We start from the raw sequence: 19659 nt of genomic DNA on the forward strand, positions 1-19659 counted from the left end.
ATACTGGACCAATTGCACATTATCTTTTGGAACTTGGTATAAAGCAAAAACTATTTCAAAATGAAGGTAAAATGAAAAACTATTGCATAAACTATATACATACATACAAGTGACTACCCATAAGTCTGGTGAAACTACAGATTTTATCAATGGTAATTTCCTGGTTTTTATAGTATATGACAAGCATGTAAGATATTACTACTGTGGGAAGTGGGTGATGGAAACACAGGACTTCCCTGTATATTATCACTGCTTTCTGCAACTTTTTATGTATGTATGTATGTGTGTGTATATATATTTACTTCTTTAAAAAAAAATTTAAACTCTTTAATAAAACCACAGACACAAACAAGTAAACAAAACACTCCCATGTATGTCTCACACACACAGAGACATACCTGAAAAATTAGAAAACAGTCTTGTATAGGAAGAGAATCTGTTTTTGAGCAGCCACTGTTGTGTTTCCTGGGTTGTAGCTGAAGGCTGAATTTGCTATTAACAGAGAAAATGAACACAAGAGATGAAACCAGTCAAACTTACAAAACCAAACCAAACCAGACCAGACCACCAAGTCACTAGCATGTAAAGAGTATTTAAACAAAACAAAGGAGCCTCCAAGTTTCAGTATTAAAAAAAGAAAACCTAAGAAGAACATGAACCTGACTACTTAGAAACCTGAATAAGGACTCAAATACTGTCAGAAACTTAAAAAATGTAAGACCTTGAAAGCATAAAATAGTTTTAGGAAAAAGATACTTACTTCACCAGATGCCTGTGAAACTCCATCTCCCTGATGATTTGGGGAAGAAGAATTGCTAAAGAGAAAGGAAAAGGAAGAAGAGAATGGTTTTTATAATTAAAAAAAAAAAAAAAAAAAGCCTATTAAACTAGGTAACTTTAAATAAGGCATCATTATGAGAAAGCTGTAAGTTTGCAAATAGAGGGGAGACACAGCAGGGTGGGGGTAATAACTATGATAAGATGAAGACGCAGAAGACCCTCTCTTCACTCATGCCATTTTGTCCATATGTTCTAGTGAGAAATTCAAGTTTTATGAAATCCCACTTATCCATAGGGATGCCAAGAAAATGAAGAATACTAAATGATTTTAATTAGAAAAAAGAGAAACCAATAAGATATAGAGCTGCAAAAACGATCTACTTTAAGAAAACAATGAGCTACAAGAAAAAGTATAATGATCCTAAGTAAAAATATAAAATACTATCTTCCTTTAATTAATCCATGATACATATCCATGATTACAGAGAGTGAACAAGAGAAACAAACTCAAACCACTATCCTTGTGTTTCTAAGGCAGAATGAAAACAGTAAACAACTTTCTGACTCCTGCACATACGCTCCTTTATTTTGGGGGGCAATGTTGGGGATAGAACCCAGGGAAGTGTTCTCCCACTGAGCTACAGGCCCCTTTCTTAGTGCCTGCTCCTCAATTACTTAGGTTTACTATATTGATATATTTACTATATTTATATCCATTTCCACTCACTAAATTTAAGCTCCTTCAAATTGAGATCTGTCTGGTCACTTATATATCACAGCACCTAGAATAGTCCTGGAACAGTGGACTCTCAGGAAATATCCAGCCAACTAGTCAACTTGAATTCACAACTCATCTCTAAGGTCATAGTAATTTTGTAAGATTATTAAGGCTGGACTGCCCTAAAAAAAAAAAAAAACTAGAAGAGATCTTTTAATGTGGTAACATGATGGCTCTCCAGTCCCCCCTTCAAGTCTATGAGTATTCTTCTACTTTTAAACCTACATGAAAACAAGCAGTATCATCAGCTCATATATTTCCACAGGGCAAAAGTGTCATTTTGTTTGTTTTCTTATCAGACCTGGGCAAAATGATCAGAGTATAAAACAACAGAACCTTTCCCTTGTGGTCATAGCTTTAATAATTTTCTCCGAAGTAAGAAGTGCCCTAAAAAAAAGGGTGGTGGTGGGGTCTGATCAGAAATACTCTGCATTAGTTCTCCAGCAAAGCAGCCAGAAATGGAAAGCCCCAGAGGGTACCACTGCATCTTCAGGATGCCTCAGACCCTGTCTCCTGCTCCCACCTGTAATTCCCAAGAGTCTCAGTTGTTAGTCAAAGCCAGATAATAAGCACAGTTGGGTGGCCCACACCTATAATCCCAGCTACTTGAAAGGCTGAGGCAGGAGGATCAAAAGTTCCAAGCCCCACCCCCCAAAAAAAGTTTCAGATGAATAAAGAAAAATGAAATTATGACATTAGCAGGAAAATGGATGGGTAAAATAAGTCAAACTCAGAAGATTAAGAGTCATATGTTTTCTCTCATGTAGAACCTAGAGAAGAAAAAGGATAAGGATAATACAAGTGGGGATGGATCTCCTAAAACTCAAAGGGAGATCAGTAGAGTAAAAGGACCAAGGGGTTGAGGTGCTGGGGAGTGATATTGACCAAATTATGTTGTTATATTGTGTGCATGTACAAATATGTAATAACAAATCCCATCAATATGTACAACTATAATGCACCAATAACAAATGTGGGAGCTAGCTATTTTCTGCCCCCAAAATGAGCCACTCCATGGTTCTACCAATTGACTCTGCTGCTAAATACTGAATAAAGAAAAGCCTGCTGATCCAGGGGACGGTGGGAAAAAAAAAAAAAAAACATAGGAGCCAGGGGCAGTGCTGCACACCTATAATCCCAGCAACTCGGGAGGCTGAGGCAGGAAGATCGTGAGTACAAATCCAGTCTAAGAAACTTAGCAAGACCCTCTGTCTCAAAAAAAAAAAAAAAAAAAGACTGGGGGTGCTGAGGTTGTGGCTCAGCAGTAGAACACTCACCTAGCACATCGTGCGAGGCCCTGGGTTCAATCCTCAGCACCACGTAAAAATAAGTAAATAAAATAAAGGTATTATTTCCAACTACAACTAAAAAATAAATATTAAAAATTACTTAAAAAGGGCTGGGGATGTGGCTCAAGCGGTAGGGCACTTGCCTGGCATGCGTGCGGCCCGGGTTCGATCCTCAGCACCACATACAAGCAAAGATGTTGTGTCCGCCAAAAACTAAAAAATAAATATTAAAAAATTCTCTCACTCTCTCTGAAAAAAAAAAAAAAAACTTAAAAAAAAAAGGCTAGGGATGTAGCTCAGTGGTTAAGTGCCCCTGGGTTCAATTATTGGGACCAAAAATGCGGGGTTGGGGAGGAGGGGGTGGGGTGGTGGTGGCCAGGCCAGCCTAGGTGACTATAAAATTTTTAAAAAGGGTGCAGCTCAGTGGCAGAGCAATTGCCTAGCGTGTGCAAGCTCTTGGATTCAATCTCCAGTACCACCAAAAAAGAAAAAACTTAAAATATTCCCATTTCCGAAACCACAGTGACTCATTAGAAACCGAAAGCCCTGGCCAGTCACAGTGGGACACACCTGTAATCCCAGCAGTTCAGGTGGCTGAGGCAGAAGGATCTCGAATTCAAAGCCAGCCTCAGTAAAAGCAAGGCACTAACAACTCAGTGAGACCCTGTCTCTAAATAAAATACAAAATAGGGCTAGGGGATAGCTCAGTGGTTAAGTGCCCCTGGGTTGAATCCCTGGTCCAAAAAAGAAAGAAACTGAAAGCCCTTCCTTAAATACTCAAAAAACAGAAACAAACTTTCTATTGGGAGGGAAAATAGATCAGGAAATAAGCTGTCTGATATGGCAAGCACTGAAGATGAGTGTTCTTGCTAATAAATGTAATTTTAACATATTGAAGTCATAGTTTCACCTCAACAACTCACCATGACCTTGCCTGGGAACCTCATTAATACTGTCTTCAATCTCAAGACTGTTTCCTTGTCTTCATCTTGAAAATGGTCCCTCTTCTACAATTATCATAGTTGTGAAAGTATGAGGCACACGAGGCTACTGCAAAAGGCTCGCAGGTGAAAAAAATATAACTACTGTGCACAGTCATTAAGAGGCTACTTTAAGGGCTGGAGACACAGCTCAGTTGGTAGAGTGCTTGCCTCACATGTACAAGGACTTAGGTTCAATCCCCAGCACCACCAAAAAAAAAAAAATAGAGAGAGAGAAAGGCAGGCTACTTTAATGAAGAGGAAGGGACTTGCAGGATCATGAGGTGCAGGCACAGAACTACAGAAACCAGATACCTGTCTGGGACACTGCAAGTGCTCTGCTGGGAAGAGGTGAAAGTGGGCGCTGGTGAAGGGCTGTTATTCGCATAGGTTGTGGGGGTATCAGGCCACGGAGAACACTAAGGACAGAAACAGAAATAAATTAATGATATGCCTTTTAAATATGTAGAAGAAATACTTTTGTGATTTACTCTCTAGTCTGACCAAATGCAAGATTCTAAAATGAAAGACACCTGATGCATACCAAGTACCCTCAAAGACACATGTCAATTTTAGCCTGTGTGGCAAAGAAAAATTTTACCTGCTGTGTGCGTCTAGACACTGATTAATCTTAGAGAAGACCTGAAGTGATGACAACAGCAAAAATTCATAAAAGCATTTAAAATATATACTTAGGTATAATTTGTTTTCAAGAGCTTTGTCAGTTCCCCGAAAGGCACCTATCAAGGTTTTTAAAAAATAGCAGAAACGAAAAAGGATTCATAAGCAACATCTGACATCACACGGTGACTTGGACAGTGGCTGTGTCTTACTAGGTCTCCTTTTGCCCTATTCCCTAAGGAGCAGCCTTACCAGTACCCATTTGCTTCCTTGATCTCTCTTAAGATTAATAATTCCCAAATAAGATTAGATAGGCCCACCAAAGTATACCAACTGTGTATAGCACTGCCTCTACCTCTACCTATCCATCTGTATATATTTATTTATATTTTCTTAAAGGATATAGTGGGCTTAAATATTCCTCAACCCTAGGTAAAATTCTGACCAGAGATAGAGCAAAGATACAAAAACACACTGTTAAATTAAGAGAGCTGAAAAAGCCAAAGTAAAAGCACACTAAGTAGGCTAGGACAGCCTCAAATAGAAGTCTCAAACCCAAGGAAGGAAGTAATCTATTTTACCCCACAGGTACTCTTTCTACAGCTGATCTATTGGGGATGTTTGTCAATCTCAAGAAACACTTTTCACAATCATCCTTCTCCCATTTTACACAAGAGAAGCATCACATCCAACCACAGCCCTGGGTTAAGACACCAAAGCCAAGCAAAAGACTATTAGGTGGTTTTCAATTTTTTATTTTCAAAATAATCCAGGAGGACCTATTATCAACTGGCATATACTAAAATAATCTAGATTATACAGAAAGGTATATTACTGGAATTTTTACAAATTGGAGTGCCGACACTTTAATGACACTGCTGAAAGAAAAATTTATCAAAAACAGTTTCTCCTGTCTATTTAAAAATCTAAAAGCCATATTCTATCCTGTCTCATCATTCAAGATATAGTTCCAATTAATGTTTATTTTTTAATTTGGTAGTTTTTCATCACAATTTATATAACTTGTTATTACAAACTGATACTTCTATTTTTAAAATTCAAATTTCTTTTTCTAATTTTTTTGTCATAGATGGACACGATACCTTTATTTTATTTATTTATTTTTATGTGATGCTGAGAATCAAACCCAGTGCCTCACACATACTAGGCGAGTGCTCTACAACTGAGTTACAGCCCCAGCCCCAAAATTTAAATTTCTTGACTAAGTTAAGGGTCAATGGTCAAAAGAAAATTTAAAACTCAAATTTCATTTATAAAAAATTGCTGTAAAGAAATAATTAGGATGAGCATTAAAAAAAGACCTTCAGGCTCAGAACATTAAACAAGAAGGAAGGGGAGAATAATCCTGGCCTTAATTCTGCCCTTTTAGTTAATCTAAGATTCTGGATTTAACTAAAGATGATGAAATTGGGGCTCAGGATGTGGCTCAAGCGGTAACGCACTCGCCTAGGCGGGGCTCTGGGTTCAATCCTCAGCACCACATAAGATAAAGATGTTGTGTCCACAGAAAACTGAAAAAAAAAATTCTCTCTCTTTAAAAAAAAAAAGATGAAATTTTATTTTTCTATGGTATACAGGATGAACTTCAAAGAGTAAATGTCATAGTTTTATCTTAAATTATAAATATATTCTCCATGCCAGAAAATTGTCTCCTTTTTCAGCAGTTTAAATTTATGATGAAAACTTTCAGATGACAACTTGAAAATGTACAAGGAATATATCTTTTTCCAAAATTCTTCTGAATAGCAAAGCATCTAGACCACTAGTGCGAAGGAGTTAAGAAAGCGTGAGGCCTTCTGCAGTACAAAGTAAAGCTTGCCAATGGTACAGGGACTAAAAATCCATACCTGACACGAATCAAAAGCATGGATACACACACACACACAAAGAGAGAAATTCCCTAATCTTCTTAACAACTATCCTGTTATGTACCTCTTTAAAAATGGGAAAAACTGCAATTATTACCACCACATAGCTTTACTAAACCTCTGGCATGGCATACCAATTTCACTTTAAGTGACATTTTATACCACAATGCCCACTTTTTTAAAAACTAAGGTCTTTGTTTTTCTTTCCATCTTACAAATTATCACCTCCTCAGTTTATAAGATTCTATGAGCTCCTTAGCATATCTAATCAAAATCACAGGTGTCAACATTCACTGTCACCTCCACTACCTGGAAGGTTTTGCTGCACCACCATCCTCTTTGCTCAATACAAAACAACACAGCATAGCACACATCTAAAAAATGGAATTTTTTTATTAAAAACACTGTCTCCCATATTTGCTTTAATGATTACTGTCAGCTTTTTGAGGAAATGAACTAAGCTTCAAGTTAGTTTGACAAAGTAAATAGGCCAAATTTATTCACACTCCCTACACAAAGCTTTCACTTTTACACATTTAGATTTTTTTAACAGTACAAGAGGAGTGCTGCTTTGTTTTGTTTTTGTGGTCATGGAATCAAACGCAGGCCTCATACAAGTTAGACAAGCTTTTCACCATTAAGCTGCATTGCCAGCCCAATAACACTTGTTAAAATTAGGCAATGTTCCTATGTTCCCAAACACTGTAATGCATAGACACTAGGACTAATTGATCACATAATTCTAGTTTCAGTACACTGTGAATGAGTATCTCCTCAAGTAGATTAAAGAATGATGACCCACTTAAGGCTGTAAAAACTGGCAGGCCTGATGTGAGCCAATCAAAGATTAGTAGACATGCTAAGAGTTTTGTTGTGTAGCACCTGGGTACCAATGGTAGTAATGATTCAGTGTGGGACCATTTCATCAGCCTTTTAGATTTTAACAATACACTGGACATCCCTTTTTACTGAAAGCCAAATATAACTATCCAAAAAACTATAAGCAATATTGGCCTTCCTTTGTAGGCATTTGAAGAAGTATATGATAAAGAATTGCTGCAGACCTTCTTTCTTATCAGTAACCTGCTTTTTAAAATAGGTTTCTACAATGAGCTCAAACCACATCTAGAAGCATCTTACCCAAACCAAATGCAGCCAGGGCAGCAAGCAACACACTAGGAAGATGTGAAATCCCAGGCCAGTGAACTGCTGACGTTTTGCATACTTTAGACTTGAGTTAAGAATCATTAAAGATTTCCCAACAACTTTCTCATCTTCAGATTAGCTCAGGGCTGTAACAGATTTCTTTTATTTATGAATTACCATTTAAGTTAGCTAAATGGTTTATAAACGGAGTGGGAAAGTGAGTTGAGTTACCAGGATTTCCCTAAAGAAATCTACTAAGAACATTATGGGTCTTCATCTGGGGAATCAGAAGATAAAACTGGAGAGACAAGCATTTTGGGAAAGAATATTTAGTGGTTCCAAAAATCATTGATTTAAAATTTAAAAGCCCAGTTAAAGAAGATGCAACATGTGTGCTCCCTGTGGCACTAGGATGTGTACATTTTCAGTATGATTGCATGAAGAAAAATTTAAAACATTTTTATTCAATGCTTTAAACTGGAATCAAGGTTCCTTTGATGGTGCCTGTTTCAAGATCTATAATTAATCACAAGTGTATGTAGGAGAGTGAAAAATCCGTTTTTGGCACCTTAATAGTGTGAACACGCAACAATGAATAGAGTACTCATTAATATATATGATACCAATTTGTTTTTTATTCTTTAATGCTACTAGTATATATAACTAATCTGAGTTTGCATAATAAAATAGTCTTTTGTGGACTGTTAGATGAAGAGCTGTGTCATGAAATAAAGATCTGCTCTACTTAACCTGAAAAGGCTAATACACAACCAAAAGCCTCCTGGACTGCAAATTGAGGAGACCCAGGTCTAAGTGTAGTGAGGTGCACTGCTTTAATCTGAAGCATTAAGTCACAATGCAGGTGGGTGCCAAGAGGAATCACTAATGCAGTCAAAGATTTTTTTTCTACCAGTGCTGCCAAATAGGCTTTTAAAAGCACAGACAGACACAGATTCTTACACTGCATGCAAGGAAATGTGACATAGAATATTGCACATATTAATGTCAAGCTTGCTGCCATTGTTTAAATATCCACAAAATTTTCTTATCAGGTCTACACAAGAGAAAGCAAAAAAAAAATTTTAATTACACAAAAATGACAACTATTTTAAAAATAACTATTTAAATAAAGAAATAATTTTCAATTAATTTCAGTGCTCTTGGAGGAGGTGTGTGTGTGAAGGAGAAAGAGGGAGGGAGGGAAGGGGGAAGGAGACAAGGAGGGAACACAAATCTCTGGGTGTATTCTTTTTTCCCTCCAAAACCACCCAATATGGTCAACATTGTTTTTGCTTTGTTTTAAAGTGTTAGATTTAGGAAATTTTCCTCAGTGAGGAACAAACAGAAAGCAGGAAGTCTAAACAAAAGCAAATTAAATCAAGACATGGACATCAAAAACAATTTTGGCTTTACTTTTCAGTGGAAGTTGGTCCTATATCTAACACTGTACAAGGTTTCTTGCACAATGAAAAGAGAAGCAGAAGTCCCTTACACTGCCTCGCTTTGCCAGAGAATCACCGTAGTCTGCTGGCAAAGTCCGCTTGCTGGACTTTTTCTGCTCATGTTCAACTGCATCTTCAATTATAGGCTCAAGCCTCATCTGGACAAACACCAAAGATTGGGATCAATGTCTTTTCATTATACAAAGAAAGATCTAATACCCTGTTTCATGTCTCTGCAGTCCAATTAAACAAATGTATGACTAACAGGATTCAAAGTTAAAGAAAATGCAAAACCCCAGCAGTGACAAAAATTGGACATTCTAGGCCCCGATTTAATAATCTCTTGCCAACTTCAAGGTTTTAAGGTCTGTTTCTGAGACCTGATTGGGATTTCAGCATCTTCATTCAAGATCCCACCCACAAAACTAATCCATAAAAATTCCCAAATTTAAATATTTCCCTACAAATTTCTCAAAGAATATCATGTTGTTCTACCACCCAATCTTTCCCAACCCCTTTGTTGTGAAACTCGTCTGAGAGGTAGTGCTAATAATACACAACCTCTGCTTCTCTTCCAAAACCAAATGCCACATTACATTACCTCTGTGAGGATTGTGGTATCATAGGACGGCTGATACTTTTCTTTTTCATGAGCTGTTCTTTTTTCCATCTTTTCTCGGTCAGTTTTTTGTTTTCTGTCTGCACCTTTAGGCTTAAAAACAAAGATTATTTCCTTCATCATACTGTAAACAGCTTTAAAAGCAAAACTGAATCCTAATTACTGACAGCCTGGTTTCTATTTCTTACCTTAAAAACTTTAATTTGGCAACTAGCGGAGTGAAGATGATCTGTGTATTCTCCATTTTCATTCTGCTTAAAGGTGTCAACCTGGATCCTGAAAGGTACTCCCTTTTCACCTCCATGTTTCCGAGGAGTAAATTCTGTGCTGATGCAGTGTACCTAAAAATCAATGCAAGATGAAGTGGCTTCAAAGCACCTCCCATGGATTGCCTATTTAGTTCCCAGTTAGATAGCATGCCACCAGCACACATTCAAGAACCTTAAAAACTCTCACATATCAGCAAAATTCTCTTGTGAATTTCCCTAGCTTTTAATACATCCTGTGTATTAGTAATCCAATGATTTCTTTTAGAAATCCAATGAGTAGTTCTGGATTTGCTCAGAACAACCTCTTTCCCTATTACATTCTCCCTCCTCTAATGCAGGACTTGAAAGTACAATGGCTTCCTATATATGTCACCTACCTCCACACTGAACAATATGCTACTCTTAGACCCAGGGTCCTAAGCCCTACTCCTTACTTCATCCACAGCAATCCTTACTTCATCATTCTGAGCTGTCAGTGGTTTATCCTTTACTGCCATTACCCCTATTTCAGACAGCCAATCATCTTACTAAGGCTCTTACACAGACATACCAATCTGTGATACATGCCTGGGGAATTTCCACAGCCCAGAAAACGAAGGACTCATATCCATCTAAATTCTCCAGAACCCTTCAAAATCTATTTTGGACTCCGAAGCAATATTCATCTTCCACTCTTGCCTAAATGCCAGCTTGAGAAAACAGCTTTAGAGTACAGCACTATGGTCATTTTTGCTTGCTACATACATGTACCATCTTCAAATTACTTGCAATGTGAAAGCAGATTTCTGCAATGACTTATGACTGCACAACCCAAGATTTTATTAACAACCTGAGGTGGTGTTACCATTCACTACATAAGTGGTTATCCTACAGACAAACATCAATAGCATGAGAAAAATATTCAATTAGTATCAACCATGCCCCAAAGATTAACAGATGAGGAACATTTGGTAGACCACCATAATGCAAAATACTAATGATTTATTTACTTATTTTTGGTGATGGTTGAACCCAAGGGTGCTTTAGCACTGAGCCACAGTGTTGTGGCACAGGATCTCACTAACTTGCTTAGGGCCTTGATAATTTGCTGAAGATGGCCCCAAACTTGCAATCCTCTTGCCTCTGCCCCTCCAATCAGAGATTACAGGTGTGTGCCACTGCTCCCAGCAGCAAAATACTAATGATTCTTTACAGTTGATATGATCCATAGCCTACTTAGATCGCCCAAGAATTAAATGTTTTCTCTTTTCAATATAAAGATTGCCTACTCACAAGTTTAAATTCCTCCATAAATATTATAAATCTGAACATACCATTAGAATTACTACTTTTTAATAAATATGTAATAATGATATTATAATGTTACTTTTAAAAAATTCAACTTTTCAATATACATGTTCTTGATGGATGAAATATGTCTGGAATTTGTTTTAAAGTATGCCAATAATAATTCTAAATGAGAAAAAACTAATAACTGGTGAAGCCAGGTGGGTACATGGAGAACCAGTGTTCTGTTTGTGAAGGTTTGAAAATTTCAGTATTAAAAGTTTTAACAATGCCACCAAGAATTTTAAAACTTTTTTCAATCATTTTTTTAAATAGCAGTTTTTGTTCATTAAAAATGATGAAAATCTTTATTGTCGATTACTAATGGTAAAAATAGAACTTGAATAATCTTTAGATATCACAGAAAGTCTTTTTCTATAATATGATGAACTGAGTAGCTTAAACCCATTTTATTTTATTTATTTATTTATGTGCAGTGCTGAGAATCGAACACAGAACCTCACACATGCTAGGCAAGTGCTCTGCCACTGAGCCACAGCCCCTGCAAACCCATTTTAATTGTGTATATTAAAAAAAAAAAAAAAAAACGCCAGGCACAGTGGTGCATGCCTATAATTCCAGCAACTTGGGAGGTTACAGTAGGAGAATCCCAAGCTCAACACCAGCCTTAGCAACTTACAATTTACACTCTGTCTCAAAATAAAAAACAAAAAGGACTGATGACATGGCTTAGTGATTGAGTGCCTCTAGGTTCAATCCCCAGTACCAAAGGGTGGGGGGGCGGCTATTATAAGACAGTTTACAAATAACATTTAAAAAAAATAATATCATGTATCAAAAATTCAATCTCACCATGACCTAAATAACTGGGTCAGTATGTTTCTAATGTAAAAATCCATACCTGAATAAAAGCAGATGTACGTTTTGCAGGGTCCCACAGAAACTCAACTGCATTTAACTGACTTGGATTTGTCCTTGTATCGATTATGCCCACAGACATTGGAATATCTGCATTTTAAAAAGAAGTTACATGAAAATGCATCCATTTTAAATAATTAAAAAACTTACAACTTGAGCTGGGTGTGGTGATGGGCCTGTAGTCCTGGTTACTCAGAAGGCAGTAGGATCACTTAAACCCAGGAGTTCAAGGCCACCTTGGGCAACATAGTAAGACCTCATCTCAAGAAACAATAAACAAAAAACTTAAACTTACTACATTATGTCCTAAGAAAATAATTATATCCATGTTGAACTTTTTCCCTCAATGTTCTCTGTGGTCAACCCTGTCTTCAATATCAAAATACACCTAGTAAGAATGATATATTCGCCTACCATGGCTTTTATTTCATTTTAATAATACAATGGATGTGGCCAAGTGAGGATTATATAGTTTCAAAATCATAAAATCCCTGTTCAGTTCAGTGCCAAAAAACCAACTTCACATTTTAAATCTTCAAGGCACAGGATTTACTAATACCAAAACTTTCTCTACATAATTAATTACACATGATGCTAACACATTAATAGACATGGCTAAATTACAACACCTTCATCGACATGGTCTTTTGACCACCACGTGTACCTAAATCAAGAAGTCTGTCTCCTGGGCGATTCCACTTCCAACCTTCAAGTTGCTGATGTTCTGTATATTGTAGCCGTCTGTCATGGAATACAACCCTTATGATGCTCTATGGAATAAGTGGGGAAAATGAGTACTTTTAAACCACTCCAGCTAAAATGTAACAGCATTTTCGCTTCTTATGTAGTAACCTATGGTAGAAGAGCATATAAAATCCGATTCTGCTTAAACATTCCATAAGTGAGCTTTTCTATTCTGGTACACTTCATATATATTTACTTGGTGAAAAGACTTATAACTCAAAATAAGAAGCATAAATAAAAAGAAAACTGAGATATAAATTTTATAAAATAATTTGATATTACTATTCAAAATCAGTAGAATTAGTGATTTAAAATTAGCGAGCAAGAATTATATTTATTTGAAGAAAATGGCAGAAGCATATAGGCACTATGACAATGAAAAGGTATTATAAACAGAGATAAGAGAATATCAGGCACAATGGTAAAAGAAACCCCAATTGCAAAATTCATTCTCAACTATTTAACCTGAGATTATCTGAGGTTAAGGTGTGGGGAGGGGGGATGTCAAATTTTATCTGAACACTCAAATTCCTAGAAGTTTTAATTCTCCTCCACAAACTCTAGGCCAATCCTCTGCTCTTCATGATACCAACTATTTCATTTCCGGAAAAAGATGACAAATGATCAAAATGCACTCAGGCAACAAATTTGAACTAATTAATGTTTCTGACATTAATTATGAGTGACATTCTGAGAAGATAATAAAATACTGTTGATTTGAACAGGAAATCATTCGTTGGCAATACATATAAATACTACTTTGGTACCCCTGCTTTCCCGACTCCTTAAATACTATCCAAACATGGCTGATATTCTGAAGGAAACCACTTAATAGTAATAAGTTGTTTCTTTGAGATGCACCCTCTTTACACCATCTCCAGCCTGCAGCAAAGCTCTTACAGCAATGGTGCATGGCTGGTGGTAGGCCCTGTGTTCGGAACCAATGTCAGTGGTTCAAATTTGTTAGCTAGTTTCCCTCAGAAGAGAGCATAATACATAAAATGTCATGACTTTGATTCTTCCATGTTCAGTAATAACCAGACTAAATCCACAAATTAAGAAGAAAATAGTATGGTATTACATGGTACTACACAGTACTGCACATGGCATTAAGATATTAGACTTATGAGATTGCAGTAAGCCTCATTCCAGAAAGTCACACTAAAGTAGTACAGTAAGGAAGACAAAGAGGACCATAATAAAGAAAAAGCAAGATATAAGAGGAAACTCAAAGGAAAGTGGGATTGATTTCTGTAGCTCTGAATCCCAGGCAAGCTCCCAGGGCATAAGTGAATATATTCTGGCACATCCAACAAAAATCAGACAGGTGGCTTATCAAATTGAAGATGAGCTGAAAGTAAAACCTTTTAAAATTAATCCCTTTCAGTCAGTGTATAAGTAGTATATATGCTACGATGAAGTTAGTAGAACATTCATTAAATTTATAGCTGACTGGTTTTTCTACAGTTAAAGAGTTTATTATCTCATGATGAAGTGTCACTGTTGCCTTTTTTTCCCTTTATTTCTTTGCCTGCATTGGTTTTGAGCATGAGTTGCTTTTTACATGTTTTATTTTGGAAGTAAATCCAAGAAAGATGAACAACTTAATTAATTAACCCTGACATTACAAGTTAATCTGAGAGGTATTTTAACTAGCTTGCCAAAAGTATTTTAAACACTAAGTCTCATCTATCAGACTAATTATTTCTAAATCTTATCACATACTGAAAGAACTGCCCTAGAAAGCCAATTTGTTTTCACTGACAATAAACAATGATAACTACTTGAGAACTGCCTTTCTTTGTGCTTTGCTAAAAACAATTGGGGCATTTGGTCTGGATATCAATGTTTGTTATATTCTCCACAGAACACCAAATAGTCAAGAACGATGAACTGAGTCAAAATTACAAAACAGTAAATCCATAAATTTACTATGTGTATTGCACACACCCACTAAAAACAAACAAAACCCAAGGGGGAACAGATGAAACAAGATCAGCAAATTGTTGATAACTAAGTTGGTAGAACATATCACTAGAACTCATGACAGATTCAGATCTATTTCTTACATACTACTTCATGAAAGACATATGCAGATTCATTGTACCATTCTCTCTACTTCTGGGTATGTTCAAATTTTATCATAATCAGAGGACAAAACAATTGTTCTAACAATTGGATCTAGTTTAAAGACAGGATACGTCAAGTCCTATTGCAGATCTACAATTAAAACAATTTTTCGACCCTATTACACTGCTACTTTTTTTTTTTAAACCAGCATGTTACAGTCATCAAATTTAACTTACTGTGACAGAAAAATATACCCACATTTCCCCTTTAAATAAAAGTATCACTGAGGTGGGGTACAGTTCAGTGAAAGAGCACTTGCTAGCATGTTCAAGGTCCTGGGTTCAATCTCCAATACCATAAAAACAAAAAAACCTTAGTTGAATTTAAACCAGGTAGGGTACAAATGGCAAATTAGCCCAAAAGTGACCTTGAAAGCAACAAGCCAACTAGGACCACAAGATACATTTCTAAGCTTTCTAGACAATGGAACCTAAAAGTATTAGTTTGGCTCCTTGATCAAACTGTGAACAGTTTGTCATTACAGTCAAACAGAGTAGAGCCAATTCAAGTAGAGCCTGCTCATTGTGAACAAAGCTGATGACTTTTTTAAAACAGTGGATCTAAAGGGTGTTTGCCTCAGGCCAGAATGCCAAGAGGAAGATAATCTGACTCATGCTCAATGAGAATAACCACTCATTAGACAAAGAAAAGATGGACCTAAGGTGCAGATAGTAACTGTGGGAATGGACAAATAACCTCCTTCTGTTCCAATTATATCAGAAGCCCCAAGAGTCAAAAAGAAAGATCTTGGAGCTCACTATGAGCTAGCAATATAATTCAGCAGAGACCAAATCCCCTAATATTTCTCTCATAAGGAGAAGGATCAAAGCTTAACTTTCTAAAAGAGTGAAACTTCCTGCCCCTAGGAGTGAAATGAGTACTAAAATATCCCAAAGGCTCTCAGCACAGACCTGGAGGTGCTGGGCAACTGGTTTTCCCAGTTAGCACACCAAATTTAGAGTGCGTATCACCAAGCAGCCCAAGCATCCATTCCCTCCACAAGGCTGCCTTTCCCATGCTCACCCTCTAAAACGACAGATCCACAGAGGGGAGGGTCTTTCCAATGGAATGCCTCTCCATACTGAGGGCCCAGCAGCACCTAGGCCATGACATGCCATTCTGTGGGAAGATGGAAGGATCAGAACTCATACCTGCTGGCCTCTTGCTAAAGCTGGAAGTTTTGCCTTTCCCCAAATCATGATCTTCGATAGGCCTTGCCCTCTAACACTGTGAAATTTATAATAAGCCTTGATGCATGACAAGTAGAGGCTGGAATGACCCACGCTGCATAACACCACAAGGGGCCAGGATGATTCTGAATAAATATCCTAACAGGTTGACTAAACAATGGCTACACCTCCTTTATCTGGGATGACTAACTTCTTCATTCAGATATATCAGTAGGGTAAATAGAGATTTTATTTTATTTAATGAAATTTTATGAATTTTTTTAAAGTCAGATATAAGGATTTTTAAAGTCCTATATTAACATTCACATTTACTTTTAAAGAGAAGTAAACAGTTTTCTGTTGAAGTATTGGGTTTTTTCCTCCTCAACTGCAACTAAGTTTTCTACTGTTTCTTGGTTCTTAATAACTGTCAATTGCCATTTTATTGGTGAGTTAAAAAAAAATAGCTCAAAAAGTTAAAGTTTAAATATAGTCATTACTTCTTGAAGTAAAATTTTAAATAACTCTTATAGAAAAATGTCATTTTATTCAATCACTGAAATATCATTTCAGATTACAATAGACTGTCCTGGGCAGGGGATGTAGCTCATAGCTCAGTGGTAAAGCAATTGCCTAGCATGCATGAGGCCCTGGATTTATTCCCCAGCACCAGTTCATATAAAAAAAGTTATCTTACCTTTACCAACTTTCCACTGATCTCAGGCATATCTCCCATTTTCCGATTATCCAACATCCGAATTTCGTAAGACTGACCTATTTAAAGAAATTATGTATCAAAAACAGTCCATGTAAATAAAGAACATCACCTTGTTCAACATACCCGTCTCTTAGAATTTAAAACCATCCAACGTTAATTTTCTAATTTGTAGAGAAACAAATTCAGGTTGATCATTCTCTTTCCTAAAAATCACACCATCCTTTCCTTCTTACATTATTACAAAAGACTGAAGAGTATCTTTGTTGATTTACTTTAATCTGCTACTCCACAATAAATTTTCTATAAAACTTTTTTTTTAATATTTTTTTTAGTTGTAGTTGGACACAATATCTTTTTTTTAAATTTATTTTTATGTGGTGCTGAGGATCGAATCCAGGGCCTTGCACATGCTAGGCAAGTACTCTACTACCACTGAGCCACAACCCCAGACCTATAACAAAACTCTTTTGAGATAAAATTTAAATACCATAAATAATTCACTGCTTTTTGGTATATTCTGAGTTGTACATCCATCACCACTAACAATTTTAGAATATCTTCATCACCCTAAAAGGAAATCTAAACCCATTAGCAGTTACCTCATATACTCTCACCCATCTCCCTGCACCCTCCTTGTAACCATTCATCTATTTTTCTGTCTATAGAGACCTGCCTACTTTGGACACTTCATTTAAATATGTGGCTTTCCTTGTGACTGGCTTCTTTTACTTAGCATAACTGCATTCCTTTTTATTGCCAAATATTATTCTATTGCATGAATATACCAAATTTTGTGTATCCCTTCATCATCTAATGGACACTTGGGTTCTTTTTACTTTGAGGCTACAATGAGTGGTACTATAAACATTAGTGTGCACAGGTTTTTGTTTTGTTTTTTTATGGACCAAGGACAATATTTTTTCTGGTGCAGGGGATCAAACCCAAGATCTCAGACATGATCACAAAATGCTCTAAGAATGAGCTACATCCCAGCCCACGAAGGCCAATTTTTAATGCTGGAGTCTTTTCCTGTGTCTAATGAAGCCACGTCACAAGTGTTCACTGCTCAATTAATGTCTATTAAAAACACAAAGATAGTCATATACCAAACTAGATAATTAAGAAGATAAACTGCTAAAAATTAATTGTGTACTCCAAACCCACAAAAATGGTTTCTGGATTATTTATTATTATGCAATAAAAATCCCTGTATAATTTGGCATGCAGAAAAATTAGTAAAAATTATGAATGCTTCTAGCAACACGTGAAGATCAGATTCTATAAGTAGTAATATCTTGTCCATACTCCCAGAAAAATATACAAAGTTTCTAAATTATATGTAAAAATTCAACAAAGCGTTACCAAACAACTAAATCACTTCAAAACTGGTGAAGGAAAACTACATGTAGTATATTAGTAAGAAATACTCCTCCTTAAATTCATTCAATGGATTGAGTGATTAACACTAAAAACATCTTTATAGCAAGAGAAATTTCTAAAAGTTAAGCTACAATACAGATTGGAAAAAGAAATTAAAATTTTTAAAAATGCTTAATTAGGGCTGGTGTTGCGGCTCAGTGGTAGAGTGCTTGCCTAGCACATGTGGGCCCTGGGTTCGAGCCTCAGCACCACATAAAATAAACAAATAAAACTATAAAAAATTTTTTTTTTAAAAATCAAGTGCAGGGCTGAGATTGTGGCTCAGTGGTAGAGCTCTTGTCTTGCACATGTGAGGCACTGGGTTCTATCCTCAGCACCACATAAAAATAAATAAACAAAAATAAAGATATTATGTCCATGTATGTGTAGGGGCTGGAGTTATGGCTAGTTGTAGAGCAGTTGCCTAGCATGTGTGAGGCCCTGGGTTTGATTCTCAACACCACATATAAATAAATGAATAAAATAAAGGTCCATCAACATCTAAAAGAACAAAAAATAAATTTTGAAAAGTCAAGTGCACAAAGACAGAAGAGAAATAAAAGTCATATAATATGGAGAATGTAAACTAATGAAGTCTGCACCTCTCAGCATGTCTGACTAGTGAAGACAAAAAAAAATGAAAGAGAGGACATCTGAAACTCATAGCACACAGAAAGGACTGATCTCCCTAATACGTAAAGAGCGCTCACAAAATTGCTAACAAATGCTCAATGTTCTCTAAAGTAAAAAAAAAAAAAGCAAATGAAATGAACATGTGGGTTCACAGAAAAACAAAATACCAAGTTAATCATATTAAAAGATATTCAACCTCCATGAGAGAATGCAAATTAAAACTACACTGAAATCACTTTTTCACCTATCTAAGGAGTCTACATCCTCAGTTTAGGCTGGCAAGGATAAACGGAAATCACTCACATATACTGATATAGGGATGGGACTATAAGAGGCCACTCTCTGGAGATACTCTGAAGGTAGAGCCTAAGGAGAGCTTTCCCTTTCTACTGAATTAGACAGAGTGTTAAGACAAAAAAAAGAGATGAGGATTACTCCAGATCTTTGATCAAGGAACTAAAGTACAATTGCCATTTCCTGACGTGGTGAAGACAACAGGGAAAAAACTTGGCAAAATTAAGAAATCAACTGAAGGGGCTGGGGATGTGGCTCAAGCGGTAGCGTGCTCGCCTGGCATGCGTGCGTCCCGGGTTCGATCCTTAGCACCACATACAAACAAAGATGTTGTGTCCGCCGAAAACTGAAAAATAAATATTGAAGTTAAAAAAAAAAAAAAAAAAGAAATCAACTGAATATATGAAGTCTGAGATACCTATTGGACATCCAAGTTAGTAAACTGATTTACAAACCTGGACCTTTGAGGAAGAGATTAAAGCTATTAAGAGGGGACTTTTCAGCATACAGTTTTACGTTAGGCCATTTAAAGAC

The 19659-nt window shown here is 36.4% G+C and overlaps 1 protein-coding gene across 6 annotated transcripts in view; it reads right to left on the minus strand.

The window, feature by feature from the left end:
- The window catches only part of Ubp1 (upstream binding protein 1), a 50712-nt gene that overhangs the window by 10850 nt on the left and 20203 nt on the right, over positions 1 to 19659 (minus strand). For 5 of the 6 annotated variants that reach the window (XR_011709255.1, XR_011709254.1, XR_011709253.1 and 2 more), the window contains 9 exons: positions 16759 to 16835; positions 12683 to 12788; positions 12002 to 12108; positions 9733 to 9885; positions 9527 to 9637; positions 8976 to 9083; positions 4143 to 4246; positions 761 to 815; positions 399 to 492 (listed from right to left, as the gene is read on the minus strand). Coding sequence is in view for 3 of the 6 variants with exons in the window: in XM_071619711.1 (XP_071475812.1) it covers positions 399 to 492; positions 761 to 815; positions 4143 to 4246; positions 8976 to 9083; positions 9527 to 9637; positions 9733 to 9885; positions 12002 to 12108; positions 12683 to 12788; positions 16759 to 16835 (915 nt within the window). In the remaining 3 variants the exon portion in view is untranslated. The remainder of the gene's footprint in view (positions 1 to 398; positions 493 to 760; positions 816 to 4142; positions 4247 to 8975; positions 9084 to 9526; positions 9638 to 9732; positions 9886 to 12001; positions 12109 to 12682; positions 12789 to 16758; positions 16836 to 19659) is intronic. The other variant, XM_071619719.1, reaches the window with a different exon arrangement.

The sequence above is a fragment of the Marmota flaviventris genome, chromosome 1, assembly GCF_047511675.1.
Source record: "Marmota flaviventris isolate mMarFla1 chromosome 1, mMarFla1.hap1, whole genome shotgun sequence".
NCBI lineage: Eukaryota > Metazoa > Chordata > Mammalia > Rodentia > Sciuridae > Marmota > Marmota flaviventris.